The 14,746-nt window shown below is 32.7% G+C and overlaps 1 protein-coding gene across 1 annotated transcript; it reads left to right on the forward strand.

The window, feature by feature from the left end:
- The first annotated feature begins 2,075 nt into the window (after positions 1-2,075).
- On the forward strand, positions 2,076-13,475 carry LOC139511289 (monocarboxylate transporter 9-like). The gene is made up of 6 exons (XM_071297912.1): positions 2,076-3,090; positions 3,857-3,973; positions 10,123-10,266; positions 10,762-11,029; positions 11,388-12,145; positions 13,196-13,475. Exons 1-6 carry the CDS (start codon positions 2,097-2,099, stop codon positions 13,330-13,332), a joined length of 2,418 nt encoding a protein of 805 aa, XP_071154013.1. The 5' UTR covers positions 2,076-2,096; the 3' UTR covers positions 13,333-13,475.
- Positions 13,476-14,746: the final 1,271 nt, after the last annotated feature.

Here is a 14,746-nt window from a genome sequence, read left to right on the forward strand (position 1 = left end):
AACAACATATACATGATATAAAACAACATATGTATCAAACACATAATTACAAATGTTTCGTAAACATAAAAACAACAGATAATACAAAACATGAGCCAACCACATAAAACTGAACAAAAATATCATAGAAAAATAACCAACAAACAAAACAAAAGATGTTTTAAACACATAATCAGAAGAACATCGTTTTTATTTAGACAAAAGACAAAATATGTGTCAAATCAAAATCACAAGAATAAAATATCAATATTGTGTCTAAATGTACACTCAATTTAATACGTATACTAGTCGGCGGTCATCATTTTCGACCTAAAATTATCTTCAATACATGTCTGTGGCTGAAAGTCTATCGTTAGTTGCTATATGGCAGATTTGTTTTTCGTTCATTGTTGAAGTATAATGTCGAACTCAGTAAAAGTGGTTACCGATGGATAAATTGCATTTGTATATTTAGGATAAGTTTATGTTATATATACACATAAATGTATATGAATCAACGGAATAGTTACTATGGACTGTAGATCGTGCTATAGTGAACTTTTTCTTTGATATTTCTAATTTAAAACCTTTTTATTGATTCTAATTTCCACATTGAAAGATTTATAGACTGATAATTTATAATGTCATTATGATTTTTGTTTTGTTGTTGTTGGCAGGTTGGTTCTACTACGTTCCCATTCAAATTATATATCTTTCATATGCTCTGTTCCTTTGCTTTTGTTTGATGAAGTGATGCCATACATCCATTCCCCCCACCCCCCATTATATGAAGTGATTGGTGTCTCTTGGAATTACTTCTGTTAACTTGACTAACATGTATAAGATTCTAACATGAATACCACGACTTTGGTCACAAATTGAGCAGGAATTTCTAACAATTCTTGAGCACCTGAGTTAACCAATAGATTCTGTGTATTACAATCATGCACGTTTAAGGTACAATTATAAGATTGTATAAAAGAACAATAAATCTTGCATTCCCTTTCGTTGGTAGGATAGCTGCCCGTCACCCCCCTCCACATTTTTGTCATGTTTTTGATCTTTCTAGTTAATCTATTATAGTGTAATAATTATCTTTGTATTACAACATTTTTGTATCACAATACGATCAGTTAAAGTCAAACTAACAATGTTTATTTCGTCAGACTGTTTAATGCAGCACCACGGCATGACTTTATCATTTACATATAACGTAGTTTTAAGGTGAACCGGTAACAATAGGTAAGATTTTTCTGAAATTATATTTATTATCAATTTAAAACTTAATTTGATATTATTTGTTTAGATTTGACAATCTTTCGATTTGTAAAGAGATACTTTTGAAAAGTAAATATATACATTATATTTCTAGTTATAACTATAGGTATATATGAGGAAATGTACTGCTTCTGCACAGTATGAGAAGGTCGTTTTCACCATTCGATTTTCATGAGCATTTGTCGAAGAATTTCTCAACAAGTATCTCTCAAAATTAAATACTCCATATTCTAAAACACCATCGAAAGCTCTTTTTAATCGATGCTATTTCAGTACCACAAGGACTCGGTTTCTGTACACAAATCTGAACGTATTTTCCCTATGCATTAAATGGCTATGTTGATAGTATAAAGTCAATACCATGATGATGATAAACGCATAAGTTTTAGTGTTTATTATATTCCATTGGATATTTTCATAATGAGGTATTCAACCCAATTTTAGAATCTTCCTTTGTATGATCTGAATACCTCAAACAGTTATTATGAGGTGTCAAAACATGAAATTTACAGATGCAGTCCTTTTTCACTACCTTGAAATATTTTATCTTAATATTTTTTAAAGTATTTTGTATCCAAATAAGAAATATATGCTATACCAAAACTTTATGAATATATACATCATGTACTCCAATATAATTATGTTGAAATCTGGTTTTCTTCTACTTTTGATATGATTGTCTCTCCACCTTCCCTGTGTGCTATATCAAAAAGAGTAAACATCCAACATCCCTTATAAATGTTTTTGACTCAAAATTATTGCAGTATATTTTTCAAACGCTTTATTTCCCTAACTTCTAACTCTTTCTTCTCAGACACAGTACAGCAACTTAAATCAAAATGAGTAATAAGAACACAGAAGGTTGTGTGAATAAAGCTTTTACAGATAGCGAAACCGCAGTTATCTCTGTAGACTCCAGCGGACAAACATATCCGATCACTTCTAGGACGGAACCCACAGTGATTCCAGAACACTCAGAGGGACAGGTTCATCCGATCACTTATAGGACGGAAACCTCGATGATAGATATAGGAGAAAGACAGGATTCGCTTGAACGAGAAACACTTGATACAGAATTACAGATAACAGATTCTGTTCTAACGGCTAAACCAGAAAGGAAGGAAGAAGACAATGAAGCTGTTCTATGGTCAGTTCCCACTGTATCCGAAAGGAAAGAAGAAGACTCCGAATCTGTTCTACAGACTTTTTCCAAAAGGAAGGATGAAGACACTTACCCTGTTTTACCGGAGGTACTTGAAAGGAAGGAGGAAAACACATACTCTGATTTAGAGGATGAACCAGAAAGGAAGGAGGAAAACACATACTCTGTTTTACAGGATGAACCAGAAAGGAAGGAGGAAAACACATACTCTGTTTTACAGGATGAACCAGAAAGGAAGGAGGAAAACACAAACTCTGTTTTACAGGATGAACCAGAAAGGAAGGAGGAAAACACATACTCTGTTTTACAGGATGAACCAGAAAGGAAGGAAGAAAACCAGTACTCTGTTGTACAGGCTGTGCCCGAAAGGAAAGAAGAAAACACATCCTCTGTTTTACAGGATGAACCAGAATGGAAGGAAGAACACACGTACTCTGGTTTACAGGCTGTACCGGAAAGGAGAGAAGAAGATATGGTTATTCAAATTCCAGCAGATGAATGTAACTTGTACTTTAATACAGGAATAAAAAGAGAACTAGAATTAATGGAAAAGTCAGATAAATTTGCAGATGATGGTCTTGAAGAGATTATCACAAACATAGATGGTGCTCAGGATGGAGGCTGGGGATGGTTCATTGTTTTGAGCAGTTTGATGATCCATGTCATTATTGGTAAGTATTCTGTTAATAATTGCTGAAGATTGCTTCTTCTGTTTGAAAAGGGTACACCTGTGACAACCATCTAATAAAAAAGTTTAACTAAGGCCTTAACAGTACATCGACACTTCTTCTTAAAATCGGAAAATAGATGGTGCAGTCTGTTAAAAACACGTTATTAACTATACAAGTGTCTACAAAATTACTGAACGCTAGCATAATAAATGTAACTTACAATTTAACACACAAAAAAGTAAGTAGAATTTAGATATTCCATTAAGAAGAAGAATTCTACGACAATGTTATTGCAGTAGAATATCTTTACAAGATGTATTATCATTGTTTAACATAATTGTTCTGACAAAAGGAACTAAAACACTAACTGATAAGCCCATTGTTTTCAATGGTAAATTCTGCAATTCCAAGCATTCATAACTAATTTGTCTTCAGTTAAAAAAAGGTGACAAAAGTTTCGTGGCAGTCCTATAACTGGTCCTGACTTTTGTGCTAAAACACATATAATTATACCCTTATTTGCATATTATAGCGCACTGGTTCCAGGTTGTTGAGGAGTACAAGACCAGGAACTTCTAATACGAGCAACTTGACAAATGCGCCCTCCTTTTTTCCTTTGATAGATTTTTATTCGTGTGATATCAAAGTTACAAACACATTTTTACTTATTGAAAGAGTTAAACTATACTTTATTTTGTTTGAAATATTACTAAACTGCCTTATTCTGAGTCTGAATTAATGGTTTCCTACCATATCTGTTTCACAGGAGGCTTTGATAGATCGGGAGGCATACTGTATCTAAAGTTTGAGGAGAAGTTCAAGACACCAGCTGCAGTTACAGCTTGGGTACCATCTATATCTGGTGGATTACGACTTGCTTTAGGTTGGTAAACTCGTGCAATACTATCGTATAAACAAATGACAACAATACAACCCGTGGTTGATATCTGGAGAGCTATCTTTGAATGTGTTCATTCTTTTCTTTTTAAGATTGAATGATTATTGTTCATTTTGATGTCATTATGATAAAAATAAAATATTCACTACATTTTACTGGTAAGGCAGTTGTACCCTTACTAAATAGACCTGCAACTCTATGGTATAATAGAATAAACTACAAATGATTATTCTTTTAATTGCAAGAATAAATAAATCCGTTTGATCCAAATTCTCCATGTATAACTTGCGAAAATACCTTCTATAAAGTACACCTGATACAATATAACATTTTGTAAAAACAACTTTTTCAATTTTTTTTTTACATATTTTCACTTCCAACGTGCACCTTCCAACATGCACATGTGCGTATGTTTTTACGTATACCTCATAGTCTTCTGTTTTTGTGAAATGTCTTTTTTTGTGTATCAAATAGGTATACTTTTATCGTTTTAAATCACATTTCAGACAAAGCATTTCCTTGTTGACCTTTTACTTTTTGGCCTTCTTTCTCGTTATTTTCTTTTATAATAATCAGTCAATTCAATGTTTTACTGCCAACTAGTTAATGCTTGTTTTGATCCTTACTGCCAAATAGTCAATGCCTGTTTTACATAAATTTCTAACTAGTCAATGACTGTTTTACATAAATTGCTAACTAGTCAAAGCTTGTTTTGACTCTTATTTCTAACTAATTTTTGACTTTAATAATGTGACTTACTAATAATTCTTGTTTTGAACTATTTTTTCAACTTCTAAATATTTGTTTTGATACATGTTACCAACTAGTCAATGCTTGTTTTGACCCATTAAACTTACAAGTCAATGCGTGTTTTGTCCCTTATTTGTAACCATTCAAAACTTGTTTTGACCCAGAATACTAACTAGTGTATGCACTGTTTTAGCCAGTATAACTAGCGAGAAAATGGTTGTTTTGATAAATATTTTTTACGAGTCAATGTTTTTTTTACAAAATTTGTCTATGCTTGTTTTACCGTTATATGTAAGTATTCAATGCTTGGGTCACCTGTATTTCTAACTTTGATTTTAAATACTTCATAATTAATGCTTGTTTTACTACTAGTAAGTCAAGATTGTCTTGACCCATATGGGACAAGATCCCTAATGCGCCTTGAAATGAGGAACTCAAAAGTCACGTGTAAACAAAAATTCTCTGTGTAGTGATATTTGACACTTTTCTATGATAAACAAGTGACTGAGCTTAACCATTTGAGTTAATTTAGAAAGTAGGGGAACACAGAATAAATGTGTAAAATCTATGGAGCTTTTAAATGTGTTCAAAGTATTAAATTTTCAAAGAACTTTTTGTGTTAAAAATGGGATTATTTACCATGAGGAGCCGCATCACAAAAGGATACTCGGGGTTTGCTAATTTACGGAAAAAGTAATCTCACTTCGTACCCCGAAAATTTAACCACATATGTCAAAATGTCTCAGCTTCGAAACGAGCCATCACACATATCCAAGTTAACGATATGGACTGAGCAACAGAAGAAAACGTGACCATTACGGCCTATGGAGAAACTAATGCGCATCTGTTACCCATATGACTAACTAATCAATAATTGTCTTGACCCATATTACTAACTTATTTATGCTGACCCTTTTGACCATTTAGATAATGTTTGTTTTTTTCACTCTTACTAACCATAATGATTGCTTGCTTTGACCAATGTGACTAACTTATTAATGCTTGTTTTAACACATATGACTATCTAGACAATGTTTGTTTTACCTTTTACTAGTCAATACTTGATTTGGCCCATAAAACTCAGTTGTCAATGCTGGTTTTGGTTACTATAAGATGTGTTACGGTACTTATCTATCCCAAATTCATGTATTTAGTTTGATGTTATATTTGTAATTCTCATCGGATTTAGTCAAATTTGTTGACGTCTTTTCTATTATATTCTTGTGTTATAGTAACGAAAATTAATCACCGTCATTATTTATTAGATTTGATTTTGTTCAACGTAATCTGAACAATGTTTTACGTTTGAAGTTAGATTCAAAACAAACCGGACATATATATAATATAGTTAATTGCTATTAATAAGTATTGCAATGTGCATTGTGTTTAAATGTAATATAGTATTTAGTTCTATTATAACCTTAAATCAATTCTAATTCTATCTTATTTTTGAGATATAGCTTTTCAAATGTGACGTCATTTTAGTGCTGTTTCAGAAATTCAAATGTGACGTAATTTTTGTACCTTTCACCACTTCGTATGTGACGGCATTTTATGACTTTTTGCGGTGAGGCCTTGACTAAGGTGTGTCTATGTATTTTGGTCTTTGTATTATGTATTCGGGTTTTGTTTTCTGTAATTAGTTAAGACTTCAGTTTTATCATGTTAATCTTTTATATTCATTTGATAAAATTTACATAGCATAAATTGTTCTAAATAATAATGATGTTCTTATCACAAGCAGAAAACCCTAGCCGTATTTGACACAAACCTCAGTGCTGTACAACTTTGTACTTTTTTTTACTTTCGAACTGTTATATCTGGGCGTCACTGGTAAGTCTTGTGTGGACGAGGCGCGTTTTTGGTGTTTTGAATTTTAAACCTGATGCCTTTTCTTATCTATTATTCATATGATTGTTTGCCTAATACGTTCTCCTATTTATTTGTATTGTAGTCCTGTAATATTATGTTGTCATTTTAATGTTATATTTAACATTGCCATTAAAGTGCGGGGTTTGGCATGCCACAAAACCAGGTTCAACCCACCATTTTTTTTTAAATTTCCTATACCAAGTCAGGAAAATGGCAATTGTTATATCATATTCGTTTCTGTGTGTGTAACATTTTTACATTGTGTTTCCGTTGTGTCGTTTGTTTTCTCTTATATTTTAGTGTGAATTCACATTACTATAAGACGTGTCACGGTACTTTTCTATCCCAAATTCATGCATTTGGTTTTGATGTTATATTTGTTATTCTCATCGGATTTTGTCTAATGCTTAGTCCGTTTCTGTGTGTGTTACATTTTAATGTTATTCTCCTCTTATATTTAATATGTTTCCCTCAGTTTTGATTTGTTACCTCGATTTTGTTTTTTGTCCCCAGATTTACGAGTTTTGACTTTATTTGACTCATATGACTATCTAGACAATGTTTGTTTTGGTGTCTTTTGACTATTCCTACATTTTGTATTTTACTATTTTGGCTATTCCTACATGCATTGGGGGATTAGTGGAAGAACAATACATGTTGTTATTGCAAAATATGTTTGTTTTAGTCATTAGTGTCTAATTTGGTCAAAGGTAAATTTACCTGTGGAAATTGAATAAAAATTCTAAAAAAATAAAACTAATTGAAAGAAAAGGAAGTAAAAGCATTGGAAAAATAAAAATAAAATGAAATAAAAGTCTAAAAAAAAACGTTTTTAAAAATAAAATTAATAGTTACCCACACTTTTAACTTCGATTAGCTTTGAACACTATTAACTTGTGCTCAGTGTCTTAACTGAACACCACAAGCTCTACCAAACAATAAAGCATTACTATAAGTAGCCAGATTTTTCCTGTAATGATCATTCTCAGTTCGCCATGGCTAATGCACAGTTAGGTATCAAGTTTACAACAAATAGATTAGGCAACCAGAACTTGGTACACAATAACTACAAGTTCCAGATAAAGTCAAGACGTGGAGACAGATGTTTTTGAAAAAGCTCTACCCGTAACTGCCCTGCTACTATCAAAACACATAACAACATACCAACCAGAGTGGATGCTAATCACAACCATTTCTCAGACAGAATGCAACTCAGAGTAGACGATGTATTACAACGTATGAAATCTCGTTGTAAAGATGAACTCACTGCAATACCAACAATTTATGAAGAAAAATTGGTAAAACTACGAGACCGGAAATGGAATGATGACACACACCAACTAGAAGAACGCATTCAACCTTCTACTCATGCAAAGACCAGCTTTACAACGAACGACACAAGCTAATACCAGCACTACCAACAACAGTAGAATATATCACAGTACATGGTGAGTGGGCTCAAATCACTACTGGCCAACCCTTCCTACTTGCAAATGATAACACCAATAGGCGAATGCTTATATTCAGTACCCAAGAGAACCTATATCATCTAGCAGCAGCAGACACCATCTACTGTGATGGAACATTCTATGTTTGTCCAACACTGTTCTACCAGCTGTACACTTTCCACGCCAAAGTTGATGGTACTATGTTTCCACTGGTTTACAGTTTCCTACCCAGTAAAGATCAGCAGATGTACACAAGGCTACTTACTATTATCAAAGATCTATGTAAATAAAGGCAACAGTAGTATACCGCTGTTCAAAACTCATAAATCCATGGACAAAAAACAAAATCGGGGTAACAAACTAAAACCGAGGGAAACGCATTAAATATAAGAGGAGAACAACGACACAACACTAAAATGTAACACACACAGAAACGAACAAAGCATCAGACAAAATCCCACGAAAATAACAAATATAACATCAAAACCAAATACATGAATTTGGGATAGACAAGTACCGTGACACGTCTTATCGCAATGTGAAATTACACTAAAAAATAGGAGAAGACAAGTACCGTGACACGTCTTATCGCACCCCAATTCAACATCCTACTTTAACCAGCCAAGATGTTTCTCGGCTATGAATAACCATCAGAAATACAGCAACTTCAGTCTTCCCAGATATCATCATCAAAGGGTGCTTTTTCCACTACGCTCAGTGTATATGGAGAAATGCACATAATTAAGAAGGTTGGCACAGTAAGCTAAAGAAGTTAGTAAAGGCAGCTCACCCAAACATCTTCAGTATGATTAGTTTGTTGAGACAAGAAGAAGCCTTCTATGCTCTCATATCGATCAAGTACAGAGCTGGCAGGAAACGTATCCCAAGAAAGAGGAAGTACAGGGAAATAGATGACAGACTCCAAACACTGAAAACAAGGTTACAGAATGATGAACCTCCCCCCAGTCGAGTACGGAGATGCTGCTTCACATCTTCTACACATTGATTAAGACTTTGTATTCTCTTATATGTTCAATCATGTTCAATGTATTACTATGTGAGTGCTATAAATAATGTGAATTAAGTATACTATTGGTGCTTTGTTTAGTGTAATGCAAAATTTAGTGCTTTGATTTAAAGAATGATTTAACATTGATATTTCAAATGATATTATTTATACTTGTATATATTTTTGTAAATAATTGAAATTACTTGTGCATGCCATTATAGCTATAAATTCATATGGTGCTTTTGAATATTATTTACATCAACTGTGCTGTGAAATTATTAAATGAAATAAAAGATTGTGATATAAATTATTCTTTTTCTTTTTTTTCTACAAGAATTACCTGGATTTACCTTGATTTATTAGATCTCATTAGTTTAGTGTTGTTACAACATAATCCTACATCATCCCATTGTTCACGCAAAAATTCAGGGAACTCCTACATAAATTTTACTATTTTACCTATAAAATTCAAAATGTAGGAATAGCCAGAATGAACCATTTGTTTTATCTTTTACTAGTCAATGGTTGATTTTGGCCCATACAACTCACTTGTCAATGCTGGTTTTGACTCATATGACTATCTAGACAATGTTTTCTTAACTTTTACTAGTCAATACTTGCTTTGACTCGTATATAAAATTTGTAAATGCTTATTTTAACCCATATAACTAATTAGTCAATGTTTGCCTTGACCCATATAACTAAATTGCCAATGCTTGTCTTGCCATATACTGGTAATTTACTTTGCAATGCTTGTTTTGACCTATATAACTAAATTGTCAGTGCTTGTGTTTTGGCACATAATACTAACAAGTCAATGTTTGTTTTGATCGAAATAACTTAGTAATGCTTGTTTTGAATCATATATCTAGCTTGCCAATGCTTGTTTTGGCCCATAAAACTAAATTGCCAATGCTTGTCTTGCCATATACTAGTAATTTACTTAGCAATGCTTGTTTTGACCTATATACAAGTAACTTACTTGTCAATGCTTGTTCTTTTAACTTCTTTCCATCAACCATTTATACTAGTCACTCATTTATATGTTGTTGTAGGTCCTGTTGTAAGTGTTATGTGTCATAGATTCTCATACCGATCCGTGGTTATTTGGAGTGGATTAGTTCTGGCTTTTGCCTTAATAATTTCAGGATTTGCACCAAACATATACTTTCTATTTGTGAGTTACGGAGTGATTGGAGGTAATTTTTAACATTTATAAAAATGGACTTGATTGGTGACCAAAAAATATGATCGAAATTTCCCCATATTTATTTATTTGTTTAGAGTTTCGAGTCAATAGAGACTTTGTCTGTATTATGATTAATCTTTTTATATTATATATAACTTATATGATGAGAAAACAGTTGATAATACTCATAAAGGACACCAGGCTTATAACTTGGTACTCCAGATGCGCGTTTCGTCTGCATAAGACTCAACAGTGGCGCTCGAATCAAAACAGTTAGACGACCAAATCAAATACGAAGTCGAATAGTATTAAGATCAGAAATGAGTTCCAAGTGCGGCTGGTGCATTATTTATATGCATGGGGCAGAAAAAACATACAATTTCTTTTATATTAGTAATTCAAATGTTATACTAACTAAACAGTTTATTTACTGAAAATGAACATGTCAATGATATTCCTATAAATACATGTACATGTAGTAATATATGGCTTATTATTACTATAGGATTAGGACAGGCTATGGCATATTCTCCTGCTGTTGTTATTGTAACTGCATATTTTCACAAAAAGCTAGGTACAGCTCTTGGACTAGCTACATCAGGTGTTGGTCTTGGAACTTTTGCCATACCACTTTTACTGGAGGCATCATTCACGTACTACGGATATTTAGGAGCTTTAATTATGGCAGCAGCAGCATCGGTTGAAATAATTGTTTGTGGAGCTCTGATGAGACCAATATCTCTTCACAGACGCATTACAGAGTTTAACAACAGGTATTAGATTGTTTACTATATATTCTTGCCACCATGCAATTAAGGTATTTAAGATGCATAAGTTACATTTGTCCTGCATAATTATGAAATGAGAAGACAGCATTCTTTCTAAGTCAATTACGTTTGAATTTTTGTAGTTGCATATGACTTAGGTTAGTAAGACCTTCCACAATATCTATATTCGCCCGTTTGTTTTTTCCCGGAACACCATGGCGGCTTAAGATTGGCTACCATTACAACTTTATATGCAAAGTCTTAGTATTTTTTGTTTATCATTGTCCTCTGTTATTTAGACCTGTGTACATGTTTGGTGTCAAAACGAGCTCGTAGTGTTATTCATTTCTTTTTAATATTTCAGGAAAGGACAAGGTAGAATTTCGGTTAATAGTATCTCTGGCAATCTAGATCGAATGATGACGGACACAAAGCAATCAACAAACGCAGAGCTTACAACAGATTATAGCCGAAAACATCAAAATGCAATAAAACCACAACTTCTTAATGACGTCGACATTGTTATTTCAGTTTCAGAAAACAAGCGTAAACTGACCAGTAGAAAATCCGTTGTTTCTATGCTTCGCCGAGCATCAACTGTATTCCTATTTAATCGTGATTCAAGTAAAACTAAGATTGAAACTAAATTATTTGACTTATCTCTTTTGAAAGATCTAAGATATAGTGCATTTTGTGTTGCAATTTTACTATTTACATTAGCCTTCTCTTCTGGTATGGTGTTTCTGCCTGCTTTTGCTCTACAGATAGGGACAAGTGAGTTTGAAGCAGCGTACACAGTAGTTGTGACGGGTGTATCGGATGGAATTGGTAGACTATTCGCAGGTTTCCTCTTTGACAGGAAGTTTATGAAGCCATATCGCATTTACATATACAATGTTCTAATCATTTTCATGGGTGTCGTATCATTGACTATTCCGTCGGTAACAACATTCCCACAGCTAGCTGTAGCTTGTGCTATTTACGGATCTATCATAGGGATGTACGTCTCACAGAAGTCGGTGATCATCGTGGATCTTCTTGGTATTGAGAATTTGTCCAAATCGTTTGGTATAGTTCTGTTCTTTCAGGGCATTGGTGTTTTTATTGGTCCTCCACTTTCAGGTATGTATCCAGGAAACATTGATTTATCTTTCCTTTAGTCATGAAGTATGAAATAAATAGTCTATGAAATTGTCATATTTTCAGTTTTGTTTATCCATACTCTATAATAATAATGTTTACATGGTCGCACCACACTCAGATTAAAGCTTATATTGAACCTCGGTTTCCACCTTTTTAAATACTAAAAATACAAAAAAACAAATAAGATAATTTATTTTGTATGCGTCAATAAGACACCAGTCCAACAACACAAATAACCAAAGACATGTAAACCGCACGAATTTTTGGCTAGTTCTTGTTTACTAGAATGTTGGACAACAAAATGGGGACGTAAAATGCTTTAACGTTTTGTTCTCCCGGTTTTTTTTAATTACTATTGTGCCTTTAGTTGTTAAATACCATACGAGTTCTCAGATCCCATATATATACATATATATATGAGTCTGGAAGATTGTGTAACAATACCGATAAATAGATGGAAAACAAAACACTAAAAAGTGTTGAATATCATTTCCTGTTTGTGTAGTATTGTCAATTTTGATGATCCAATACCTATTAAGTTTACTGGTTGGTAGATTCTTATAGACTCTATATATATATTTAGTGACAGATTATAGTATGACTCTTTTAAATGCTAGTATATTCTTCGTCGTAAAAAAACTCGTAACAAATCAGGAGTTCCCATGAAATCAAGCAAGAAAGTCTAAGACATCTTATACCATTTTTTATCATTACAAAGATAACCTTTAGATCAAAGATATCATTAAACAGATGTCATTTAGATCATTGTACAAGATGACAAGCTTTGACTTGTTCAACTCTCGTTTGGTCCATGCAGAAAACACGGAACAAAGTCGCACATTAGCCTTTAATATTAGAGGCCATATGAACTTTTGATAAAAACTTGGTGCCGTTGTCTGTTTGTGAACATTTTTAAAACTTATCACTTTAAAGTAACAAACACAATACTGCAAGGACTGTTAATCGAGCAATGCATATACACAGTGTGCACAATCTATATATCTTTTTTCATTCTAAATTTTTTTCCAGGGCTTTTAAAAGATTTGAATGGCACGTATGACTACGCATTTTATTTTGGTGGAATCGCTGTTTTACTTGGATCGTTTATTCTTCTTGTGTCTAACATAATACATTTCCTAAAGTCAAGACGGGAATACACGATATAACGCTAACTATGGGTACCAGCCTCTTCGACAATATGCTACAAAATACTATCAGGACTAAATAATTGTCAGAAATATTGTTTCCAAAATGTTTAAATCCCTTGTTTTTGTATTTTTGAATTGAAAAATAAAATTCATTTTTCAAATGTTGCAGTTTCTGTTTTCATGTTTTGGTTTGTTATTAATGAAATAAAAAAAATATAATGACTCTTTATGATGCATCCATACAACTTGAAAATTCTATTTCTAGTTATTTGTCTTGCTATGTCTTTACCTTGTTATTTGTCTTGCTATGTCATTATCTATTTATTAGTCTAGCTATGTCATTACATTGTTAATTGTCAGCTATGTCATTTCATTGTCATTTTTCTAGCTGTGTCTTTACATTGTTATTTTTATAGCTAAGTTAGTACATTGTTAATAGTCTAGCTTTGTCATTACATTGATATTTGTCTAGCTGTATCATTATTTTGTTATTCGTGTAGTTGGCTACATTACCATATTGGTATTAATCTAGCTTTATTATTATCTTGTTCTTCGTCTAGTTATGTCATTTCCAGTTATTTGTCTATAACCGTCTAGATATAGTTCGCCTTGTTTATTCGTCTAGGAATAGGAATAAGATAATATGATACATGTATTTAAACATTGTGTGGACTAGGGTTTCCGCTTGCGAAAAAATAATAATTGTGGCGATTAAAATTAATCATTGGCGAACGAATTTGGCGAAAGACATATATATAACGATTTATTTTCAACCATCTAGTTTATTTACTTTTTTCGGGTTTCTCGGACTTTACCTGATCGGACAATACTAGGAATTCACCCTGAACTCGTTAAGATTTTGACAGAAAAACAATAATTAGTTGATTGCATTTTATAGCTATCGACAACACATGTGGCGAAAAATATCTTGTTTGTTGTGGTGAAAGAGGTGGTGAAAAATATCTTGTTTGTTGTGGTGAAAGAGGTGGTGAAAAAAATAATTGACCCAGGGGAAACCCTGGTGTGGACCATATCTTCTTTTCCTTCTGCAATGTTCCAATACAATTTTTACAATATTTTTCATTGTCATCAATGATATGAATGAAGTTCACAGCTAATACATGCATTACAATAGTGTTCAGAAAAAAATTTGTACTCTCTGTATTGGATCCTATTTATACTGAGGACAGTCGCAATAAAAGGAATGGATGCTTATCAAACACTAGCAATCAAATTTCAATAAATTCATCATTTTTAAAAAAAAATAATCTATTGTATACTTCTCAAGTTGATTGAACTTTTAAAAAAATAGTTTTGTTTATAGACTGTTTAATAAATTTAGTGCTTAAATGTTCTGGGGAATAGTCCTATTTCGAATCCCAAGGTGCTATTTAATAATACTTGGGAAAGCACTGTTAATTCTTAAAAAAAA

This window comes from Mytilus edulis, chromosome 2, assembly GCF_963676685.1.
Source record: "Mytilus edulis chromosome 2, xbMytEdul2.2, whole genome shotgun sequence".
NCBI lineage: Eukaryota > Metazoa > Mollusca > Bivalvia > Mytilida > Mytilidae > Mytilus > Mytilus edulis.

Bases quoted from the DNA above. Each gene is read 5' to 3' on its own strand.
- LOC139511289 (XM_071297912.1), top strand. From the start codon at position 2,097: ATGAGTAATAAGAACACAGAAGGTTGTGTGAATAAAGCTTTTACAGAT. The intron at 10,267-10,761 runs GTAATTTTTAAC...TTATTACTATAG, and splicing joins GAGTTACGGAGTGATTGGAG to GATTAGGACAGGCTATGGCA. The intron at 12,146-13,195 runs GTATGTATCCAG...ATTTTTTTCCAG, and splicing joins TATTGGTCCTCCACTTTCAG to GGCTTTTAAAAGATTTGAAT.